The sequence below is a fragment of the Hipposideros armiger genome, unplaced genomic scaffold (assembly GCF_001890085.2).
Source record: "Hipposideros armiger isolate ML-2016 unplaced genomic scaffold, ASM189008v1 scaffold_44, whole genome shotgun sequence".
Classification (NCBI taxonomy): domain Eukaryota; kingdom Metazoa; phylum Chordata; class Mammalia; order Chiroptera; family Hipposideridae; genus Hipposideros; species Hipposideros armiger.
Window position 1 is genome coordinate 2,949,714 of NW_017731394.1, and position 22,203 is coordinate 2,971,916.

Below are 22,203 nucleotides of genomic sequence, written 5' to 3' on the forward strand. Positions count from 1 at the left end.
TTAACTGTTTGTCCAGTTGGTACAAATTCATAATGAATAATCCCTCTGATATCAAAAAAAGGTTAGCAACATCATAGCAACAAGTTTGCAAACTTTATTGTCACACCTCGTTGAAGCCTAGAGAAAAATGTTTCAAGGAGTGAGTAATCACTACTAATGCTCCTGTAAAGTCACATAAAATACAGAGAACTCATCACTAGTTTTGGCAAAAACAAGAAAGTGCTCATTCCATAATTTAGTGGATATTTTCCAATGAATTTTTTTATCGCCAGCAACTTGAAAGAGTAAGAGGAATTCCTCGGGGAGTGTATGTTAAAAAGGGAATTAATTTAAAGGGAAATATTTTGTTGTTATGGATTTTTAAATAAACATAAAAAAATACTCATTATAAAATTTAATCCACTGTATTGCCATTTAAAATTACAAGAATTTAAGCAAATATCATCCAATATCAGAAGAGATACTGGGTGATTATCTGTGTAGCATTTAGTGACAAATTAATGGCATCACGGAAACTTTCAATTCATTTAAAAATACAGTTAAGTTTCATTTAAGTAATAATTAAGATAAATTTTTTCTCTGTATATAGACTTCCACTGGGCTTATACAATTCCATTTTCTCCAACTGGAAGCTGTGTAGGATCCAGTCCTAGTTTCTTCATTGATACAGCAATATCAAACAAATAGTCGTAACACTCACACCTGTAAGAGAAAAAGCAAAAAGAACTGAAGGTCTTTAGTGAAACAGAGTTCTCTAATAATCACATTTCTCCTCTCCATCAAGTTAACCCTGTTATGAGCACATTTTTTTTCTAAAGTGTAGACCAAATTTTTCTTATTTTCCCCCCAACATTATTAAGACACAGAACGGAATTCTATTGAATCATGCAACTGTATTATATATTTCTCAGGATATAAGAGGGAGTTTAAAATATATTACTAACATAAATTTAAATTTTTTACTATGGGTCACTTTTTGAAATAAATGTAACAAATCATTACATAACTTGGGTTAGCTTTATTCTCCCTTCCAGCCTTAACCTCCCAGAGCTAGATCTGTATCTCCTTCTTTGTTTCAAAGTACCTAGCACCTTGCCAAATAATAGCTTATCCAATACATATTTCTTAATAACTGAATACCCAATGCAAGTCAAATATCTAGAAATAATGATAAACCATTGAAATTTAAACCAATTTGACCAATAACACACAAAAAAATCATACTTCATTAAAAACCATAAGATATATTTTGTTCTCTTTCACATTTAGAGTGTGGTGACTTGTCCCAACTGTTCTCTGACTTAAACTTACATGGTTTTAGCCTTCTCCCAGGTCTCTCCCCAGACATAGACTCCATGACGTCTGACCAGTACTGCACAGGAGTCTGGGTATTCATTCATTGCACGGGCCATTCGTTCTTTGAGGTCTTTCTCCTCAGGTGTATTCTCAATAATGGGTACCACCAACATATCATCATATCTGCAAGATAAAACAAGCCATTTTTTCCCATGAAAACAAATAAAAGTATTCATTTGTAAAACATAATTTTTTCAAGCAACCAGACATTCTCTTTATATCTGGAAAGCTACTCCAAATTGTGAACAAGATGTTGCATGTTATTCTGTGTATCTTGAACAAATATCTGTATCAAAAGACGCCTTGGAAATTTGGCAGGCATTATTCTAATCCTAAGTATAAGCGGCAGAAATCTGTACAGGATACCAAAACCTAACAAAGAAATTATCAAGATCATACAAGTATTTCCTTGAAGCAGAGACAATCATAATATCTTTAGTAGGACTTGGGAATGATGTATCTCAGAATCATGACTGTAAGAAGGATTAACAATTGAACTACTTATCAAGAAGGAATTTTCCAATGATACAAAATCATTTTACTTTATGTCTGCAGGACCCCAAAGTTTCTCAGATAGGCAAATAAATAAATCCAGGTGTGTTTTGTGGCAACAGGATAGCAAGAAGCTTCTGGAGATAACTATTAAAGGTATGATAATATTTTTCAGAACATTTTTAAATCTGTGTCATTAGAATTTCTTTGATTTCCACCTTCTTTCAGTAAATATATGTGATGAACTCAGAATATGTGTGTTCCTTTTTGTTCATGTAATAACATTCAGGCAAAAAACTTAGTTACTGGTAAGATTCACTCTATCCTTGAGGTTATTTATATAACCCGTCAAAACTCAGGCATATTTTCCTTTATACATGATCATCTCTTGCCTCGGTAATATAATATCTGCTTTTTCACTCCCCCTGTAATGGCTAAACTAACCCCTCCTCCCCCAAATTCTAGCTGAAGTATTAGCAGAAATTGCTACTTTAGGGCAGGTACAGGCTAAGAAGCTGTCATGTGTAACTTGGCCAACCATTGTCATTAACAGTATGGATTTGCTCATTATTTCACTTGAGTAAAACAGAGATAATTATAAAATATTCTTAAGTATGGAAGGAATGAATTGCTAATCCCAAATCTGTCCTAATATTGGCCAGGAGAACCACAAATTTATATTTTCGTCTAGCATATAATGATTAGTCAGACATATTTTCAAGTGGCAAAATAATTTCACAGAAAAATAAGACCTGGAAGCTAAGTCAATCCAAGATACGCGTTTTACAGTTAGAACACTAGTACGTTAAATAAGGAACAGAGCCGGGACAGTCCTCTGGCCATCGCACAGTGTACTTTTTGCTCTACCATATGCATGTTGCTTCCAAAAGGGAGGACAATTATATTTAAATGTGGTAACCTCCTCTGATAAGAATTAAGCATTTGAAAGTTTTTTCCCCCGAAGATGGACTTGAAAAAAATAAAAGAGAAGATCAAAGCACTCCTCTCTTATTTCACCCAGCCTTTACTATCCTTTCTTTTGAAACCTGGGCTCAGGATTCTGCAAACTCGGATAAAAGATCACGGCCCCCTGAACTATAATAACGACCCTGTTACTGATTTCCCAGCCAGCCTCCAATAGAATCACAAAGGACATCTAAAAAGGATTGTATTCTTTAAATTCTGAAACATTCAAAATGATATACCGAATGTGTTAAGTTACAATGCATCAGAAATGACATCTTTTCATTCATGTCCTTTTTTTCCACAAAATTCCAAAGCTCTCTACTGTGCCTGTGCCTCTCCCTATCCTTTTACATGTTCTTCTGGCCCATTTTAATTTTTTCACGAACACAATCAAATGTTGATGAAGTTGATATCACATATAATGCTTCTCCTTCAAAGCCCAGATATGGAAAAGGCAATACGGGACTATACTTTCTTTAGTATGTACTCTTTTATAATATAAATATTTACCTTTTGTAAATAGATATTTCACAGTGCCAAGGAATGCTTTAGGCACACAATAAATATTAACTATAATCAAATCAAATTAATTCTCAGCACACTAGTTTAAACATGTACCTTCTCTTACATGCAATAACAATAAGATATTGCTGTAAGAACACTTTACAAAAACTGGCACTCTTTTCCTCTAAACAAGGCCCTTTAGGGAAGTCAGAAGGGAGAAGACTCAAGAGTAAGAATGCCAACACATTCAAGTGAAATGCTCAGCTTGTACCTGAGCACCGAGAACATGTTTCTTCACATCGCTATCGTGTAGATTGATGAATAATTACCCCTTTTTTGTGGGCTGGTGGATTTATTTGATTTTATCTAGGCCTTTGTTGTAGCCTATCTATGCCACTTTCCACAAAGAAAAATTATAAAAATACAGTCACTTACTTAAATTGAAATGATAAAACTTTTACGAATATGAAAATAGTCTAGAAATACTACATTAAATCAAAACGAAGCAAACACTTTAGTCACGTGTGAAACTTCCTTCAGACCGAGTGAAGGTGGGGGGAGGGTCTTGTTCTTTGGGTGCTTTAATACAGGGACGTAATCTTTCCATCTCTATAGAAATCTCAGCCAAGGTTTCTTCATTTTGCTCTGACAAACGTTTCATCATTTATGTTGCTAATAATTTACCGAGGCTAGGGTGAAAGTGAGGGGGAGGGCAGGCATCTGATTTGTGTCACGGAGAATAGATATGGAAGTATAATATTAGGTGGGGTATTATTTAGCATAGATCCCACAACAGTCCATTGAATGCATTAAAAACAAACAAACAGTAGTCTGTTTATCAAAAGAAGGAAACATATTTTTCAAATTATTTAAGCAAAAATAGAAAAAATAATACCTATAATACCCTCCCGAGGTACATTTCCTTATTCCTTTTATCATTTCTTGATGTGTAATTTTAAACTCCCGTCCTGGAAAGAGAAGGGTGGCCATGACAGCAGCTTTAGAGTGAGTATGAATCACTGCGCCTGCTCCTGGAGGAGGAAGAAAAAAGTCACAGGCTCAGTGAAAACTAAATTACACCCTTTAAAGCAGGAAAAATACACACACACACACACACACACACACACACATGCACACATACGCACACACACATTTATATATGGTTATGGACTTGTTTTTTTTGGCATGGAATAATAAATTGGCAGTTGGTAGGAGGGAGGTATGAATAGAGAAATACTAATAGAGGAGTTGGAAAGCTAAAAAAACGAAACTTTATCTAGCATCAGGACACTTCACAATACTTTACACATGCTCATGAACTATCTTTTCAATGGTCTGAAGTATGGCAATAATGACGGAGCCCATAATCATAACAATACGAACACTTACGGATTCCTATGTGCCAGGCACTGGGCAAACCCCCTTTATATATGTTATCTCTTCGTATCATCACAGCAATCATAGGGATAATTCTACCTCCCCCCATTTAATGGTTAACAGAATCTCAGAGATGTTACATAACTTGTCCATGGTCCGCAGACAGTAGTGGCAGAACCTGAATTTGAACCCAGGTCAGTCTGACCCTTAATTACCAAGTCAGGCTTCAGAGTACAGGCCATATCTTGGTAGCATAAGGGATGATAGGGATTTTAAGAAATAGAGGTAATGAATTTACCTAAAAAGGATTTGTATGCTATAAAATTCAGTAATGGCTCTTTTTGCAATTGGAAGTTTATCTATTGTAGCTTTTTGCTGGGAAAGGTCCTTTGTGCTATTAGAATCTGTTCCTGAAGTTTTATCATTTCAGCAGTCACTGATAATTTCCTGGAACAGAACATAGCACGATTCCTTACTCAATATTGATTTCATTCAGTGGCTCTATTAAAACTTCTAATGACTTGATTGCTACAGCTGAGCCAGTACTTACTATACTTTTTATTTCCACACTGTCCCCTAGGTTCAATCTTTCCAGGCTGGTTTTCTCCCACAATTTCTGGGAATTAAAATAAGACTCCTACTTTTATCACACAATTTTTCAAAAAGAGAGGACCCCTCCCACTGATGTGAAGAAAACTCCATGTTTCTCCCTCATCTGTAAATTGATTTACTTCTACTACAAGTTCCCAGAGGTGTCACTTTGAACTAAGAGCAGGAATCTAATTGTAAACATACTTAGTCAGTCAATTTGACACTTTTCATGGAGTCAGGCTGACCTGGGCTAGAATTCTGGCCCCAGGACTCACTAGCTGTTTAATTCGGGAGTATCTTCCCAGAGCATCTGTCCTCTCCTGTGTATTATAAAATGGACCTTCAACACAGGATGATGGGTTAACGTATTTAAATGGGTTAACGTATTTAAAGTTCTTATACATAGTTGGTATCCAAGACATGTTAACTACACCAATAATTATTATTATTTAGGAGAGCTTACTCTGCAGATATTCTTTATGTCAAATACATTTTCTGCCTACCTCTCATTGTGTAAGCATTCATAAAAAGAGGAGTACACTGGCTTTTTTTTAACTTCTTTTGTGGTGGAGGTCCAATTATGTCCTGTTCATTGATGTCACAAACAAACATGTCTTCAGGCTATTTACAGAAGGCAGATAAGAAAAAAAGAAGGTTTATACAATATCAGTTAGAAATGTCCCCTTTTCATATATATATTTATACACACACACACACACACACACACACACACACACACACTCACTCACACCAACAGAGAGATAATATATATACATATGTTCAATTCATATTTTAAACATTCGTATCATTATAGTTTCTCTCTCAAAATTTTTTAGACATTTTGAGAATAAAAATGTTTTCTAATACAAATATTTTTAAGGGGGCTAAAAAATCTTCCTTTACATTTTGAAGAAAAAATTGATATGGAAAATTTAATATGTACATAATGATACTGCTGTCATTTCATCAATTTAGCTTCTCAACTTTGCCCTGTAATTTCACAACTATATTTCAGAGAGACTACAGAAAGAAATCATCAACTAAGATGGGTGTTACCTTTTTTTCCCCACATTTCATAATATGAGAGGAAAAATATAGAGCAAAATTTTCTTGTCCCCTGAGAAAGTTAACTGGCACTCAGAAATGTTAATCTCAATAAAGTATATTACTCTTAAAGTTCTAAGGAATTACGTAGATCCACAGGTTTTTCCCAGTAATGCACATATATTTCTGACTTATACATTTCATTTGCCAGGGTTTATTACAAACTACAAACTACAGGGTTTATTATTAATGTTTTACTAATGAAGTATTATGCCTTAGATAGAAGTTAAGTATTACATGTTTGTTTTAACTAGATTTTGGGTATTATTCTAGCATTAATACAGAATGAGTCTTCTCAAAATTTTGAAATAAAAGTTTTATAAATTTAAATTGAAATAGATTTTCTGTTATTAAATAGCAATCAGTTTGGTCCATTTGAGACCAGCAGTCTGATTACCCTACTAGCCTGATAAAGATGGTGTTATAATACTGCAAAGTTATAGTCCTTTTTTATTACGAATCAAAACTGCATGCTTCACTTTTGTCCTCTAGAGGTTGAATGAGAGTTCAAAACATACAGGATGCATGGAGGATACTTATTACCTTAAAAAAAAATGTTAACAGTAACTCGACAAATGTTTGTTGATTAGTTATTTAAAAGATCACAATACAACCACCCTTCAAAACTAAAATTTCTTTTAAAATAAATTCCATTTCAGAAAACAATAGTCACATGGAGAAGAGAGACATTTGGGCTTAAGAAGGATTTCTTTGCCATACCTGAATCCGTTCCTTCTGCACTCCTGAAGGAGCGATGTAGATTTCATTGCTGGGGACACAAAATATAGAAATTGGTGTTTATTTCACTCTAATGTTCTGCTTCTGCACAAAGAAAAATATATCCTTCCAATCCAATCATTAATGTTCTTTATAAATCAAGTCATATAAGTAGCTGCTTGATTTAATTAATAGTACTGGCTATAGAAAGGATACCAAATACTTTCATGCCTTTGTAATGCTGATGACACAGTAAAATGTTGACAGTTGCTTTTGTCTTCTGTGTTTTCATATATATTTCTTTATTTCTGTTTATGGGGCAAAATCACTGGTAACCAGGCTTTTATCTGGTTAGGAGAAATAAAATCTGAAAACACAAGTCTTTAGCATGAATCTTTAAGCATGAGTAAGTAGAGTTTATCCTGACATATATGGGATACAGTTATTCTAAAATCCAATCAGGGGGAAATACACTCACTAGGATTATGCCTAGGTCTTGCAAGGAATAAGGCAGGGTTAATTTTATTGTTTTAAACGCTCTTATTATAAAACATGAAGTTCAGAGACCTCTGCTGGACAGTTTATTAAATTATTACAGCATTAACACTACGATACTGTTTGGGTGGAACAGTAGCTGTTTGAAAAACACATCTATCTGGTGAAAATATTGGGTAATAAATCAAAAACAATGACCAAAAGTTAAAAACATAAAAGGCATGGCTATATCTGCAGCTCTGTGTTGTGTTATGCTCTACCATTTACCACAAGGTGCTCTGAAACTTGATTTGGAAATTAATTTCAAAATCGTCTCTAAATTCTCTCCACCCTCAACAAAGGTCCTTGGGCTCATTCATCAGTTTCAGTTACTGCCAGAGGGGATTAAAGAGCTGCCACATACCAGCAAAGGAAGGAAGTGCGTGTGCACGCTTGCTCCAGCTTCTGCCACTGAGGAAATGTTAACTGTGTCACAGTGAAAATGACCATGACAGCCTGTAGTGAATGAATCAAGCTATCAAATTCGGGGTCACTGATAAACCTATAGACTTGGAACTGACAAAAAATATAAGATGACATAAAAGTTCCTTTAGGGGTACAGTGGTAAATTAAGTTCTAGAAAATAAATGCTGGACCAGATAATGGGAGTGAAATCCAAAGCACAGTAGGTAACACTCAAGCATTTGTTTTCACAAAGTAGAGAGTGCTTTAGAGTTCTGTTGCATAAGAAAACCAGAGAGTGGCATTCCTCTAGAGCCAGTGGGAATGGATAGGGAATCATATTGTTAAAAAGGGCCCTTTACAAATACCAGGGATCCAAATCTTTTATCCTAGTGTAGCCTGGAAGAAACTCTAGAATCGTGTATCACACATAGTCTAATTACCTCTGCTGGTAAATGGACTTGTAGGTCCTCTTATGTGGGAGAAATTTATGCAGTCCAGGGAACACACCCAAATAAAGTACAAAATAGTCTGCTAGTAAATAAAATCCATCTACAAAGAAGGAAAATCCAGGACATTGATTCAGTTTACTCAGGTGATTTGGTACACCAAATCTGCTTTTATTATATTACTGCCTTTGTAAATGGAAATTAGTTTACACATTGATCAACTCTGGGTAATTCAAAGATTAGATAAATAGGTTTTGAAAAAATATATTTACGCCTACAAAGAAGGAGGTATCTGAATAAAAATACAAAGATGACAGAGTTTTTATTCTAGGAGGGAAACGTGCCAAAGACTAAAAGTGAAGTACATATTTACTTGGTGCGATGAGGCACAAACAAAAAGCATTTTGAATTTCAAGATATCAAGTTATGGGGGCTGGCCGAGTGGCGCGATGGTTAAGAACTGGCTTGGGATGCCAGAGAACCCCGGTTCGGATCCCACATATAAGGGCCAGTGACACTGCCCTCTACAGCTAAGATGCTGAACAACAGCTCAATCTGGAGCTGGGCTGCCGTGTGTCGCCAGCGACAGCGTAGGCTNTATCTTGACTATCGTAAACAATGCTGCAAATGAACAAACTTCATATAAACAACTCAATTTCAAAAAAACCCAAAAACAAGTCTATTAAAAAATGGGCAGAGGACCTGAATAGACATTTCTCCAAAGAAGACATACAGATGGCCAACAGACATATGAAAATGCTCAACATCACCAGTCATCAGGGAAATGCAAATCAAAATCACAATAAGATATATCCTTATTTCTGTCAGAATAGCTATTATCAAAAAGTCAACAAATAGGGCTGGCCGAGTGGCGTGATGGTTAAGAACTGGCTTGGGATGCCAGAGAGCCCCGGTTCGGATTCCACATATGAGGGTCAGTGACACTGCCCTCTACAGCTAAGATGCTGAACAACAGCTCAACCTGGAGCTGGGCTGCCGTGTGTCGCCAGCGACGGCATAGGCTGCAGCCCCTGCTGCAGTGGGTTGCCATGGGCTACCGTGTGTAGCCAGCAGCCAGCGTGAGCGGCCAGCAACTAGACTGAAGAACAAAAAATGACAGCAACTTCTCTGTTTCCCTTCCCCCAATTCCCCAATAAAAATCTTAAAAAAAAAAAAAAAGAGATATCAAGTTCTGGAATTTGTTTCTCTATTCTCTCTGCTCTTTTACTATGTGGTAAGTAGGGGGACAAAACCCAAGAGTTCAGAATACATCTATTTTTGTTTACTGTCTAGTCATTAAAAAAAATTAAATCGCACTATGCCTTCATTATCTTGTCTATAATTTGGGTTTATTAATTTTAATTCTAATAGCATGCAACAGGATCAGCGTCTCAGCATTACACCGTGAAAACAGGAAATGCTAAGTGTGAATGGTAGGGACCTGCTGAGTACCCTAGAATTGCCTTGATTACTGTTATTTTCTTGGTCCTCCATTTCCTCCTTCTGATTGAACTCTTATATGTGCCTTAAGCTGTCTTTATATACATCTTTTGGTACCACACATCAGTAGCATAAGCTGGAATGGTACCAGCCAAACCTTGGAATCAGTAAATAATTTTATACCCCCAAAGGGTTTATTGTCAGTATTATTCTGGAAACATAATTAATCTGTGGGGTTTCTACTTCATTCCAAATGTATGTGCCCTAAGCATCAGACAAAGAAAACCAAACTTTCATTAATAACATGAGAATATTGTTGATGAAGTAGTTGATGTGGGCTTATGAACTCATTTAAATATTAGGGGGAAAAATCAACATTTTACTACAAATTACCCACTTTACTATGTAAAACACAAATTTAGTAAGATTCCAAATACAGTGCCATGAACTTGTGGCTGTTTCCATCCATGACCTCCAGGAGGCGCTCCTCACCCATTAAGAATCTAAGGAAAAAGCATTTTACACACATGATGCAACTTTCCTGTAAATTGATTGTAGTGCTATAAAAGCCATTTAATTTTAAAAGGTGACAAAGTGTGTTTTAGGGTGACCACACACATTTCAGCATATGGATTAGTAAAATTCTTTTAGAACATAATATTTTATGTCTTTATGATAAAAAAATTTTCCCTCTTGAGATCTGCAATGGCCCCTTATCTGTGTTCTATTTTTAGCTTTGCTGTTTTTTTGGTTTTTTAAGGAGCCAGTTAAAAATGGTTATTTTAACTCAGTTTGCTAGGAAGCTATATTTTGTAAATACACAAACAATTTCTGCATATGCAAATAAAAAGCAGTTAACTAAAGGCAATGTTTAGAATATGACTTACTATAAAGAAAAGAGCTGAGAAACCAATACTGGGACTCAGCTCTTAAATGGAAAAAACAACAACAAATATTATTTTCATAGGACTTTGCTGGAAACAGGTCAACTTAAAAGTTTGGGCAAAATAATGAGAAAGCCTGCAAAATGCTGAGTTGACACGTTAGCATTGGGTTGATGGTAAGAGAAGAGAGGCATGGATGGTTGGACGATGTACCACATGGAAGCTTGACCTTAGCAGACTGAGCGCATCCCTGTACACATAATTGTGACAGTTGTTGACTAGGGCTCCTCCTGTCATTTCCCACATTTCAAGTAATATTTCCTGAGTTACTTGGTAATTTGAAGCAGATGAAATTACAATGGCATCGTCTTACACTATGCCATAAAATCCCTTTTGTTCAAAATGTTCTGCTTTTTTTTTTTTTTACATTCCATTCCTTTTACACAATGCAGCCTCCTGGGGGACATTATTATATATACTCAATATTATATGAATATTGTAGTAACCCAATTTTTGTTAAAGTGAATTAGGATAAAGAAATAAATCAAGTCCCTCAGTTTAACATTCAGCCTCCAGACAATAATATTCTGAAAACATTTCAGGAGGAAAAACACTTGAGAGAATGAGATTCCACAACCTCTACTTTCATGGTAAGTTACTGATTTCTTCATCCTGTTGGAGGAAAGACACTGAATAAATCTACTGAACCATTAAATACTATTCATTCCTTCTGTTTCAAGCCCAGTACCTCTTGCTTTGTCCTCTGAGCAACACTGACCAGCAGCTGCTATGTCCATTAATAATGATACATGTGCATAGAAAGTCATACTGCTTTTCTTTTGACTTGATACAATGTAATTTTTAGGATTTCTGATAGCTAGTAATGTGTATTTAAGTGACTTTAAAATATGTATGTGAACCTTTGAAACACATCCTGTCTACCTACAGGGGACTCTTCACAATTCCAGACATATAAACACACTTGGCATCATGTTATATAACGTTGGTGCTCCAAAGACTGAGGACTAAGTTATTCTGATTAGAAATTGTGGCTCTCAAATCCTTAGGTTTTATTATATCTGCAGCTTCTGTACACTTGTTTCACTCAGTTATGCAAATACCTATTTCTCCAAGTAGAAATGAAATACCTTCAGTCTCACAGAAAACTGTGCATCAGTTGTTCTTTGGACATAATGCTAGCTGGGCCCTCAGTGGAGAATTCCCAGAAATGAAATCAGCCAGAAACTTACCCATGCTTCAAGCTAATGCCTCCTCCAGTCCCAGTGACCCAGCCCAAATGGTAGAACAGTTTGCAAAGCTCTGGAATCAGGTATCTTGGATGTTCCTTGTCCTTAAAAAGATAATGATTTAAAAAAGCAGACATTATTTTATCAAGTGACTATTCTAGTTGACATCTCTATTAAGGCAATTTGAGGAAGCTTAAGAAAATCTACCATACAGAGAGTACTGTGAGGGAGAAAACTATTATAAAACATACTTTGTTTTTAATGTTTAGAAAGTAGATCTATTGTATTATTTGACAATCTGGAATTATTCAGTACAGGGCCATACAGTTCAACAACAATGGAATAGGCTGCAAGAACGAAGTGGGGGAAATGTCTGGTAGATATTACAAAGTCTGTTGAAATGGCTGACATAAAACAGAATCTGGGGCTTTATGAAACATGCTTGATATTCAGTAAATTTCTCTACACAAAAACATCTTATTCAATCACGACATGATATATATGATATACTATGATAGGTATTTGTTCATGTTCTGTGTGTTGATTCAATTTTTTTTATTCCAAAAATGTCTTTTTTCCAAAATGAATGTATCATTTTCTCTTATTACAAAAGCAATATGTAGTCATTACAGAATATAAAGTCAAGAATATAACATAGAAAGCGCTCACTCAGAAACAACCAATTAATACTTCCTGGGCTATTTCTATGAAGATACGTGTGTATAGGAACACATACATGGTGTGTTAAATCACCATAGATGGTGGAATAAACGCCGAGCCTTATGTATTTATTTTTATTGAGGTATAAATGACAAAGAACTCTATTTCAGCTTGAGGTGTACAACATAAAGATTCAATTTTTCTATATATTGTGACATGATCAGCACAATAAGTATATTTAAAATAAGAGCCTTATTTTTATATAACTCTAAGTTATTTCTTTAGAAAAAAAGTTTTCCCTTTCTTTTTTAAAGTTAAAATGAATGAAAACAAAAAACAATAAATACAATGAATTCCATTTTTGCCAGGATGAAAACAACTAAAAATGCTGAATAAATTTTTTAAAGTATTTCCAAATAAACTGCTGAGCTGTCAAGAAAGTAAGGTCTCACAGGGGCCATAAAAGAAATGAGAGTGAGTCTACCCGGAAGGGAAGTGAGTTCCAAAGCCATCATTTCCCCAAAGGTATTTCCAAAACTCTGATGACCTAGAGCTTCAATGCTGATGGTATGCAAGCCACTAGAAACACGGGATAAAACTAGGGTGTGCTCAAAACGGGGCATCCAATAGCAAATCCCTACACAGCTTGACTCCAAGGGGCTATACTCTCCAAGTAAAATAGACCCACTGTGCAGAAAAGCCCAGCAAGGAAGCTTGCCTATGTAAATCTTGGCGCTGGATAAAGGGGAAATAAACATCTGAGTCCAAAGAGGGATTATTATTGAACAGGCTGAATTTTCAGCTACTTTACTGGATTTCTGCAATGATGGTGTTTTTCCAAATTCACTGTTAATATTTGACATATACATTTTAAGTATTATGAATGAAAATGACGGAGTAGACTTCAAAATATAAAATTAAGAACATGGGAACGTTGAAATTTTTTGAAGTTCTGATTCAGCACAGGCTCAGGAGTTAATGGACATAAAGTCAAATCCATATTACCATATTTTTTTGTTTACATGACTTTGGGTCTCAGTTTACTCACCCATAAAATGAGAATATTATGAGGATTAAAATGAGATATACTGGATATAAAGCAGCCAGCACAATGTGTGACACAGTCAGTGTCAGGTTCTTTCCCATTTTAAAGAGTAAAAATTCTTGAATTAAAATTAATGGTAAAGCTATGTTGGTTTTTCTTATATCTGTCTTTACAAAATCTACCAAGTTATCCATACCCTTTATAATTTGCTATTTCCTTTTCTAGGGATATAAATGATACTTAATTATATATTAAAGTACAGCTAATGAGAAGGCTCCTGCAGTTTTCCAATCCTTAAAACCATCAATTTGCACAGCAAGTTGCAAACATTATAGAAAATGGTCTGTTATTATGGGTCTCCCTTTGCCCTTTTGTCTTTTCCAGTGCTGAGGTATAACCGCAATTAGTCAGCTTCATGCTACAGAAACAACAATGGTAAGGCAGCTGTTGTTAATAAAATTTCATTCAAGCATTCAAACCCACAAAATTACAATATCAAGAAAAATAATCACTTAGCAGCGGGAACCAACAGAGAGATATTTGGTAAAAATGCAGTCATTTAAATTGTCCAGAGTAAAAATCAGGATAGATATTTTTAACAAGAATTGACAGAAAGTAAAGGCTTAGTTAGTTTTTAGTTACAAATGATCATTCCTGTGAATGTCAATAACATTACTTGTATATTATTGTTATGTATCATTTTCAATTAGAATAAAAATTTTGAAAGATGTTATCTAAAAATGGTTGCAATCAACTGCTTACAGTAGAGATTCTACTGTAAGTTAAGTGAGGGAGGAATAGTTAACAGTATACAGTATTTTGTATATATTAAAAACATTAAAGTTTAAAGTTTTTGAATTGGTACTTTATTTTTCCAATTTTTCAGTCTGGCTTTTTAAGGAAATCAGCCTCAATTGTCAGTGAGATGCCCACTCACAGCCAATCACGGCTCTAATCCCTTCCTCTACTTTTTCTTTCAATTTAGGCATAATAGAGGCATGCATGTATTGTTCAAACAGAGGTTTTCCTGGATTTTAATACAAATATAAAGTTAACATGTGTCAAAGAGATGATTTAGCCCATCAATTAATGAGGGGAACCAGAAATATGTTACAACTGGTTCCAAAGGGAATTCAAAACAAACACACACCCATATAACTAATCAGGAATGCTGGATTTACGAATAATGCAAAACTGGACAATATCCACCAGGCAGCAATTAGGTGAATCTCCGTAACACAGCTTGCATTTCTATGAACAACAATTATCTGCATTACTGTCAGTAGTCTACGATATAGAGTTGTGAAATAGTTCAAAGATAGCCCCCAGACACCCGGTAAAGTGTGGGAGAGGAAGGGGCAAGGGAGGAAGGGTATAGAGGCTCTTCCATGCCATGGACAAGAGTTTGGACTTTCTTTTATAGGTGACTGAAAATTACTGAGCAGTTTTAAATAGAAGATGACATGATCAGATCTTGTTTCTGGAACATTTCTACAGTGGCAGTGGGGAGAAGAGGATGAAGGGTGGTGACCACAGAAGTAAAAGACCAGACCAGTAAGGAGGCTGTGCAAAGAGTTTCAAAAGAAAATTGCAAGGGAGTGATGGTGGAGATGGATTTGAAAGGTATTTTAGAAGTTAAAAACAAAGAATGAACTTTGGGTGAGAAAAGGAAGAAAAGGAAGGCTTCAAGGACTTCTTTAGGTTAGCTGAGTAGCTAAGTGGATAGTGATCCCATTCACTGGGAGGTGAGTCATAAATATTGAGTAGTTACTATGGGCAAAGCACTTCCTGGGAATTCAGTCATGAACAAGACAAAGTCCTTGCTCTACAGCAGCGCTTCTCAACCTGTGGGTCACGACCCCTTTGGGGGTCAAACGACCCTTTCACAGGGGTCGCCTAAGACCATCGGATAACAAAAAGATATTTACATTTTGATTCATAACAGTAGTAAAATTACAGTTATAGAGTAGCAAAGAAAATAATTTTATGGTTGGGGGTCACCACAACATGAGGAACTGTATTAAGGGGTCGCGGCATTAGGAAGGTTGAGAACCGCTGCTCTAAAGGAATTTGCACTGTTTTTATAAAGTGAACAGAAGAATAACTATAAAATTAATTGTAATAAGTGGGAAGAAAAACCCAAGGGACTTAGAGAAAAATAGCAGAGATCAACTTTGATTACGATGTTAAAGGAAGGCCTCTCTGAGCAGGTGACTTTTAAGGCCTAACAGATGTGAAAAAAAACAGTATATAATGAACATGTGTGCACAAGCTCTTGTGCTGGGGAGAGGCAGGCACCTCAGGCAGAGGAAACAGCAGGTGTGAAGGCCCTGGAGTGAGAAAGTGCTTGCGGAGCTTACGGGATAGAAAGACCAGTTGGCTAGAGCAGTGATGAAGTGTTGAATGGTAGACTTTGAGTTTGTAGAGGCCAGATCACATAGAGGCTTGAAAGACACGTTGGTGAGAACAGTCCTGCCAGAAAGGGAATTGATTCATGGTAAGAGAGACAGGGAGAGGGAGAGAACCACCACAGAAGGTGAGGGGATGGATCCTGAGCACAGGTGGAAGGATTGGGCTTCTTCCATTTTGTGAAATGAGAAGATGGGTTCAAGTTTAGGCAGATCTGCAGGTTCTGTGGTGTGAAGTTGAGGAAGTTCATATGTAATGATTCCTATTTGCTTAAGTATAAGCAAAGTCATCAGCTGAGGAAGAGTGTGGGGGGACAGGGTATGAGAGCTTTGAAAATATAATGAAAGGAATCAACTAGTCAGCTCGGGAAGTGGGAGAGTGAACTACTAGGGAAACACAGGTTGTTGGGCAGTGTGAAGTGCCAATTTGAGGTTGAAATTTTGAATATGAAGTGAGGCCAGTGAGCACAGCTGTGTAATTTTCTCTAGCAACGTTTAGCCGCACAGTGTAATTACAAAGGATGGATAGTAGGGTTCATCTTGGGTTGGGGTTTTGCTAGGCCAACTATATTTGTAAATGAGGTCAACCATGACCTCTTGACAACCATGTGTCAAGAGACTGGGTATGGAAGCCAGGTTGAAATGGGTTAAGAAATAAATGAAACTTAGAGGCAGGGAATTCAAAGGACTCTTTCAATAGCGTTGCTATGAAGGGCTGGGTAGAGAAATACAAGGGAAAACTGGTTAATAAAGAGTTTTCTTTCCCACATTGGGAGGTAAAATTAGGGAACAGGGAGATTAAAGGTATAGGAGAGCAAAGGCCTAACTAATAGGTCAGTCTTGGTGGAGACAGAAGCTGGAATTAGAAAAACAGGGAAGGGGGACTGGCCCAGTGGCTCATTTGGTTGAGTTAGCTTAAAAGCTCTGAGCAACAGGGCCGCTGGTTCGATTCCCACATGGGCCAGTGATGCTGTGCCTGAGCTGAGCTGCCGCTGAGCTGCCAACAGGTGACAGGAAGGCTCAGCTGGTGAGAGCACATGCTCCTAACAACAAGACTGCCTGTTCGAGATGGTGGGCTATGCCCACCCGCAACTAAGACTGAACTCGGCACCTTGAGCTGAGCTGCTGCCCGGATGGCTCCGTGGATACAGCGTGTGCTCTTAACAACAAGACTGCTGGTTCGACTCCCACATGGGATGGTGGCTACGCCCACCAGCAACTAAGATTGTAACACAGCACCTTGAGTTTAGAGGCCACGAGCTGCCGACGGGCAGCCAGATGGCAGCTGGCGCTCTCCACAACTAAGACTGAAGAACAACTTGGCTGGTCCCCCTTCCCCAATTTCCCAACACTGTACCCCTCCCCCAATTCCTCAATTAAAAAAAAAAGGAAAACAGAGAAGTATTTTATTTGCCTCAGACAGGAGGAAATGGTACAAGTAAATATGTAATACAATTGATATAAAAAATAGCTATTATTTATTGAATGCTTATTTTGTGCCAGGCACTATTCTAAAGGCTTTACATGGACTTTACTTAATCCTTACTAAGAAAGATTAAATTGTCCAAGACCGCCCAGGTAGAGAAGCAAGATTTGAACTCAAGCAGTCTGATTCTAAATTTCTAGTCCTTAACGTTTCACATTATAATGTAGGTGGGGCGGAGTTGACACCTATTAGCTTCCATTTTCTTTGTGATTTTGGAGGCAAGGTCATCTGTGAAACAGGTTTGGGGGAGAGGATGAGTTAAGATGGTGAGGTTTCAGGAGAGCCACTTAGGGGAATGTGAAAGGAAGCTCCCGAGAGGACTGCTGGGAGGTGCTCATGGGCTATAGCTGCATAGGACATCAAAATACTTGTAGACACTGAGGGGGTTCACAACAGTGCCCCCTTCCCCCCCAAGATGTGCTACTTTGGCATGTGAATTATTTTGAGCTAAAGGCAACTGAGACCTTGTGGATGCAGGGGAGACTTTTACCTCTCCATTAAAGAATTTAAATTTGGGGCCTTGTCCATAAGAGTTATTACCAGACATAACTTTTCATGACCTATCTTTAGGGCAAGGCACATTTCTAATTACTGAACATCTGCTTTTCTTATCATCCTAAGAATGACCTTCCTCCCCAAGGCATTTTAACCTCATCCTTGGCTCAGAATGTCCTATATGCGTCATTTCACCTGTATCTGAACCTCTCGTGTCTGTGGGGTTCCCATACATACCTACATAATGAAATTTGGTTATTTTCTCTTATTAATGGCTTATATTGATTTATTAGACCAGTCAGAAAAAGAGCCTGGAAAGAAAAAAATTTCATCCTCTCCCACAAGTATGTCACAATAAAAATCTCTTACATTTTGTTACTTAATTGGGACCTTCAGCCTTAAGAAAGAACAGTGGGAGAGGAATAAGGGGGCTAATTTTTATCCCTCTTCCGCAGGGTTTCTCACATTGTATTAAAACCGTTTATTAGTCCAGTTTTCCTCTAGACCCTAGGCCATTTCTCTTAATCACCACTGTATCTGTGAGCAAGTAGAACGTGTTCCATAAACGGTTGGTAAATTAAAAGTGTAAGCAGCCTGAGGGTGGATTTTCCTTTGACTCCAGCTTAAGGAAGAATCGTTTCTTATGTTCACCTCATAATCAATCTAAACTGCTCAGAGGAAAACTGCTGGCCACCGAGGCACAGCTCCCGTCCAGACGAACGTTTCCCGAGTGTCTACTGCGCGCCAAACGTCCAGCTGGTCAGGGCGCACAAACTAGGCACCAGAGCTCGCAGTCTCAGCTCCATTTCCACGCCAGCGCTTCAGGTTTTCTTGTTTGACCTGCCTTCCTGATAAGTTGCTTTAAAACTCACTGAAACATCAAACGCTCTCCTTATGTTTTCTTTTTTCAACGTTTGGTGCCCAGCTCGCCGTAGGATATCCCAGCCCCGGGAGCAGACCGCCGCTGGCCGTGGCCTCACGTCGGCATGCGGAACGGAGGCGGCGGTGTGCAGCGATCGCGTGGGGTTGCGACCGGTCTGGCCCCAAGACGCTGCCGCGCTCCAAGGGCGTCCAGCCTCCCCGGAATAAAGGGCACCGACGGCCCCGCCCCTACCTGTACGCCGCATCGCCGCGAGCAACAGTCTCCGTTCTGAGTGGGACAGCCAGACATGGCCCAGACTAGGTGGACCCCGCGGCCTTCTATATTCGTACGGTTTAGCTCCCCGTGTTCCACCTAGGGTAAAACAGCAAGGCCGCAAGTGCAATCAGGCGGCGCTGAGGGCAGCCCAGGGGCGGGACGGACAAGGCGAAGGGCGGGGCTTCGCTGACCAGAGAGCCAGCGGTGCAGCCGCTTGACAGGGAGGCGGGGCCAACGAGGTTGGAGGAGGAGCTAGGAGGGCTTCTTGACTCCAAGACTCAAAGGCGCGGCTGGCGCTTACGGGGCGTGGCCAACAGAGTAGGAGGCGGGGCCTGAGGGGTCCTGATGACAGAGCGATCAGGCTGTGCGGCTACAGCCTGTGAGAAGGCTGGGAAGATGGCGGCCTCCTGGAGGCTAGGCTGTGACCTGCGGATGCTGCGCTATCTCCTAGGCTTCGGCGGCGGGAGAGGCCTGGGGCTGGCTAAGGGGGCTACTGGGTGGTCTTTTGGCCGAGGAGCTAGTTGGAGATGGTTTCACAGCACGCAGTGGCTGCGGGGTGAGTGACCGGGGTTCGCTTAGCTTTTTTCTGTAGCAGTGGGCCTGGGTCAGGGTCTTTTTTGATTGAGGGCCTGCATTTGGGTGTGGAGGTATTCGGGGCTCCCTGTTCCCTTGGCCTTTCCTTGGGGAGGGGTCCTTTGATTTGGCCGCCTGATAAGTGCATGCGGTCAAGGGCTTTCTTGGGAGCTGGGAGAAGAATCTGACTCCGTCTCTGGCCCCCTTGTTGGTATACCTTCTTTGACCTTGCCTTGGAATTTGGGGTTTTTTTGTGAGGTGCGGAGATAGGTCCTTAAAGCCCTTCTCTCACGTACCCCCCTAGGCACGTCTCAGGTTCCTTTAGAGCTGTTAAGCATCTCTGTTGGGGAAAAGCTGCTCAAGGTTGCTGAGATTCAAAAGCCACTCGTAGCTGGTATTATTCATTCTCTTGGCTCGTCTCTATTGGAAGATCTTTTCTTCTAGACCACTCGGGCTGCCCGGCAACTAGTAAAGTACTTAATTTGCAAATGCCTACCTCATCACAGACAGGTCTGGCAAAATATGAGCACGAAAGCGTGAAAATTTAGGATGGGAATCATACCATGAAGTTTATTGTAGAAAACTGGCTTTTAGTAATGATATCGACACAATTAACAATTCTTCTGGTATTTTACAGTAAGTAATATAGTATTTTTATTTACATAGGATGGGGTGGGGTTATAGGGCTAACTTTTTTTAAAGTGATGCATTACCTGCCAAACATTGCCACTCCACAGAATGAATTTTAATCTAAAAAATTATGTGCAGTAAACATTGCCTACATATCTATCCTGGGCTGCCTGAGGCCCAGAAAAAAACAAGTTACACATAGTCACATGGTAAGATGAATTCACTGAGATTTCTAAAGCTTTGGTGATGGGAACAATTTATTTCAGTTTTTTCAGATTAATGTTTCATAAAATACTACTTGGAACAGTGGTTCTTTAACTGTATATAGCATTCCCTTTCCTCCCTCCCCCAGTCTGTTAAAATTGAACTTGCCTACAACTCTCAAGAGATTGTGTCTGGGTTGGAGCTCAGCAATCTGCATTTTACAGACAGCCTTAGATGAGTTTTGATGTTTTATGTTGTTTTTTGATGGGCTACACTTTGAGACTCACTGCCTTAGAAAATCATGGAATAGTATAAGTTCAGTGTTGGAAGTAATCTAGGAAGAGTGTTTTTAACCTTGTTTGTACAACAGATCCTTTTGAGAATATTTGAATGTTCTAGATCCTCTAAGAGAAAGGGCATATGTGGTTACACACAAAAATGTTCATGCAGGTTTAGGTGTTTTCCTTAGACCCAGTTTAAGGACTCCTGTCTTTAGAAACTCACTTACTGCAATCCTTATCTGATAATATCATGACATTTTACCTACCCTCCTTCCACCCCCACCCCTCGCCCCCACACACACACCATGAAGAATTTGTCTAACTCTGGTTGAACATCATCTATAAGGGAGAGGACACTATATCCCAAGGAAGCTGTATTAGTTTCCTAGTGCCTTCCTCTTTCACATATAAGGACCCTTGTGTTTATTACATAGGCCTCACCTGGATAATACAGTATGCTGATGCTCTCCCCGTCTCAAGGTCAGCAGTTTAGCAACCTTAATTTCCTCTTGCTATGTAACATAACATTCACAGGTTCTGGGTGTTAGGACCTGGACATCTTTTGGGAGTAGGGAGGCTGTGGATGTCAGTTCTGCCTACCACAGAAGCGGTGTGTTGTTAAATAGTTCTAAATTATTTGGAAGTTTTGGAAGTTTTTTCTAATACTGAGCCAAAATTTGTCTCCTGACTTTTTCACCTACAAGCTTTTGTTTTGCCATGCTGAATACATGTGGCTATTCTCGAGCTATCTGTTTTACAAAGCATGACTTTACATGCTGTTTGTTCATTTTTTTCTGAGTTTGGTAGAAATTGTTTCATAAAACTAAGCAATTATTTGGTGATCTATACACTAGATCACTATAAATACACTATAAATTATTGAATGATTTCCTTTTTTTCCTCACGTATCTATCCAGGATTTAAACATCTGTTAGATGGAAGTACACTTGGAGTTTTGGTTTCCATAAAAGATGTTTATTGTCAGCATTTTTATGAGCTATGGCATATGCTATGTGCTTAGCACTTCCTGGAATTCCTATTCTCTTTCCACAACAACCTGGTAAAGTTGGCATTAACTGATTTCACTGGACAAAAATACTAAAGCTCAGAGAATTTAAGTGGGTCTCCCAAAGCCACACAGCTATGATGGTAATGAACTGAAGAGGATATATATGTATACCAGGGGTGTGAAAAAAATGTATACACATTTTAAGAAAAGA

At 38.4% G+C, this 22,203-nt stretch overlaps 2 protein-coding genes across 2 annotated transcripts in view; one reads left to right on the forward strand and one right to left on the reverse strand.

The window, feature by feature from the left end:
- Positions 1 to 71: 71 nt before the first annotated feature.
- Positions 72 to 19,449, reverse strand: APIP (APAF1 interacting protein). The gene is made up of 7 exons (XM_019639437.1): positions 19,272 to 19,449; positions 12,067 to 12,167; positions 7,111 to 7,159; positions 5,790 to 5,907; positions 4,214 to 4,349; positions 1,312 to 1,479; positions 72 to 702 (listed from the first exon to the last, which is right to left on the reverse strand). The coding sequence occupies exons 1-7, from the start codon at positions 19,326 to 19,328 to the stop codon at positions 603 to 605; spliced, it is 729 nt and encodes a 242-aa protein (XP_019494982.1). The 5' UTR covers positions 19,329 to 19,449; the 3' UTR covers positions 72 to 602.
- Positions 19,450 to 19,617: 168 nt separating this feature from the next.
- Positions 19,618 to 22,203, forward strand: part of PDHX (pyruvate dehydrogenase complex component X) — a 78,345-nt gene continuing 75,759 nt past the window's right edge. The window contains exon 1 of the mRNA XM_019639555.1: positions 19,618 to 19,851. Coding sequence (XP_019495100.1) covers positions 19,641 to 19,851 — 211 coding nt within the window. The 5' untranslated portion in view covers positions 19,618 to 19,640. The remainder of the gene's footprint in view (positions 19,852 to 22,203) is intronic.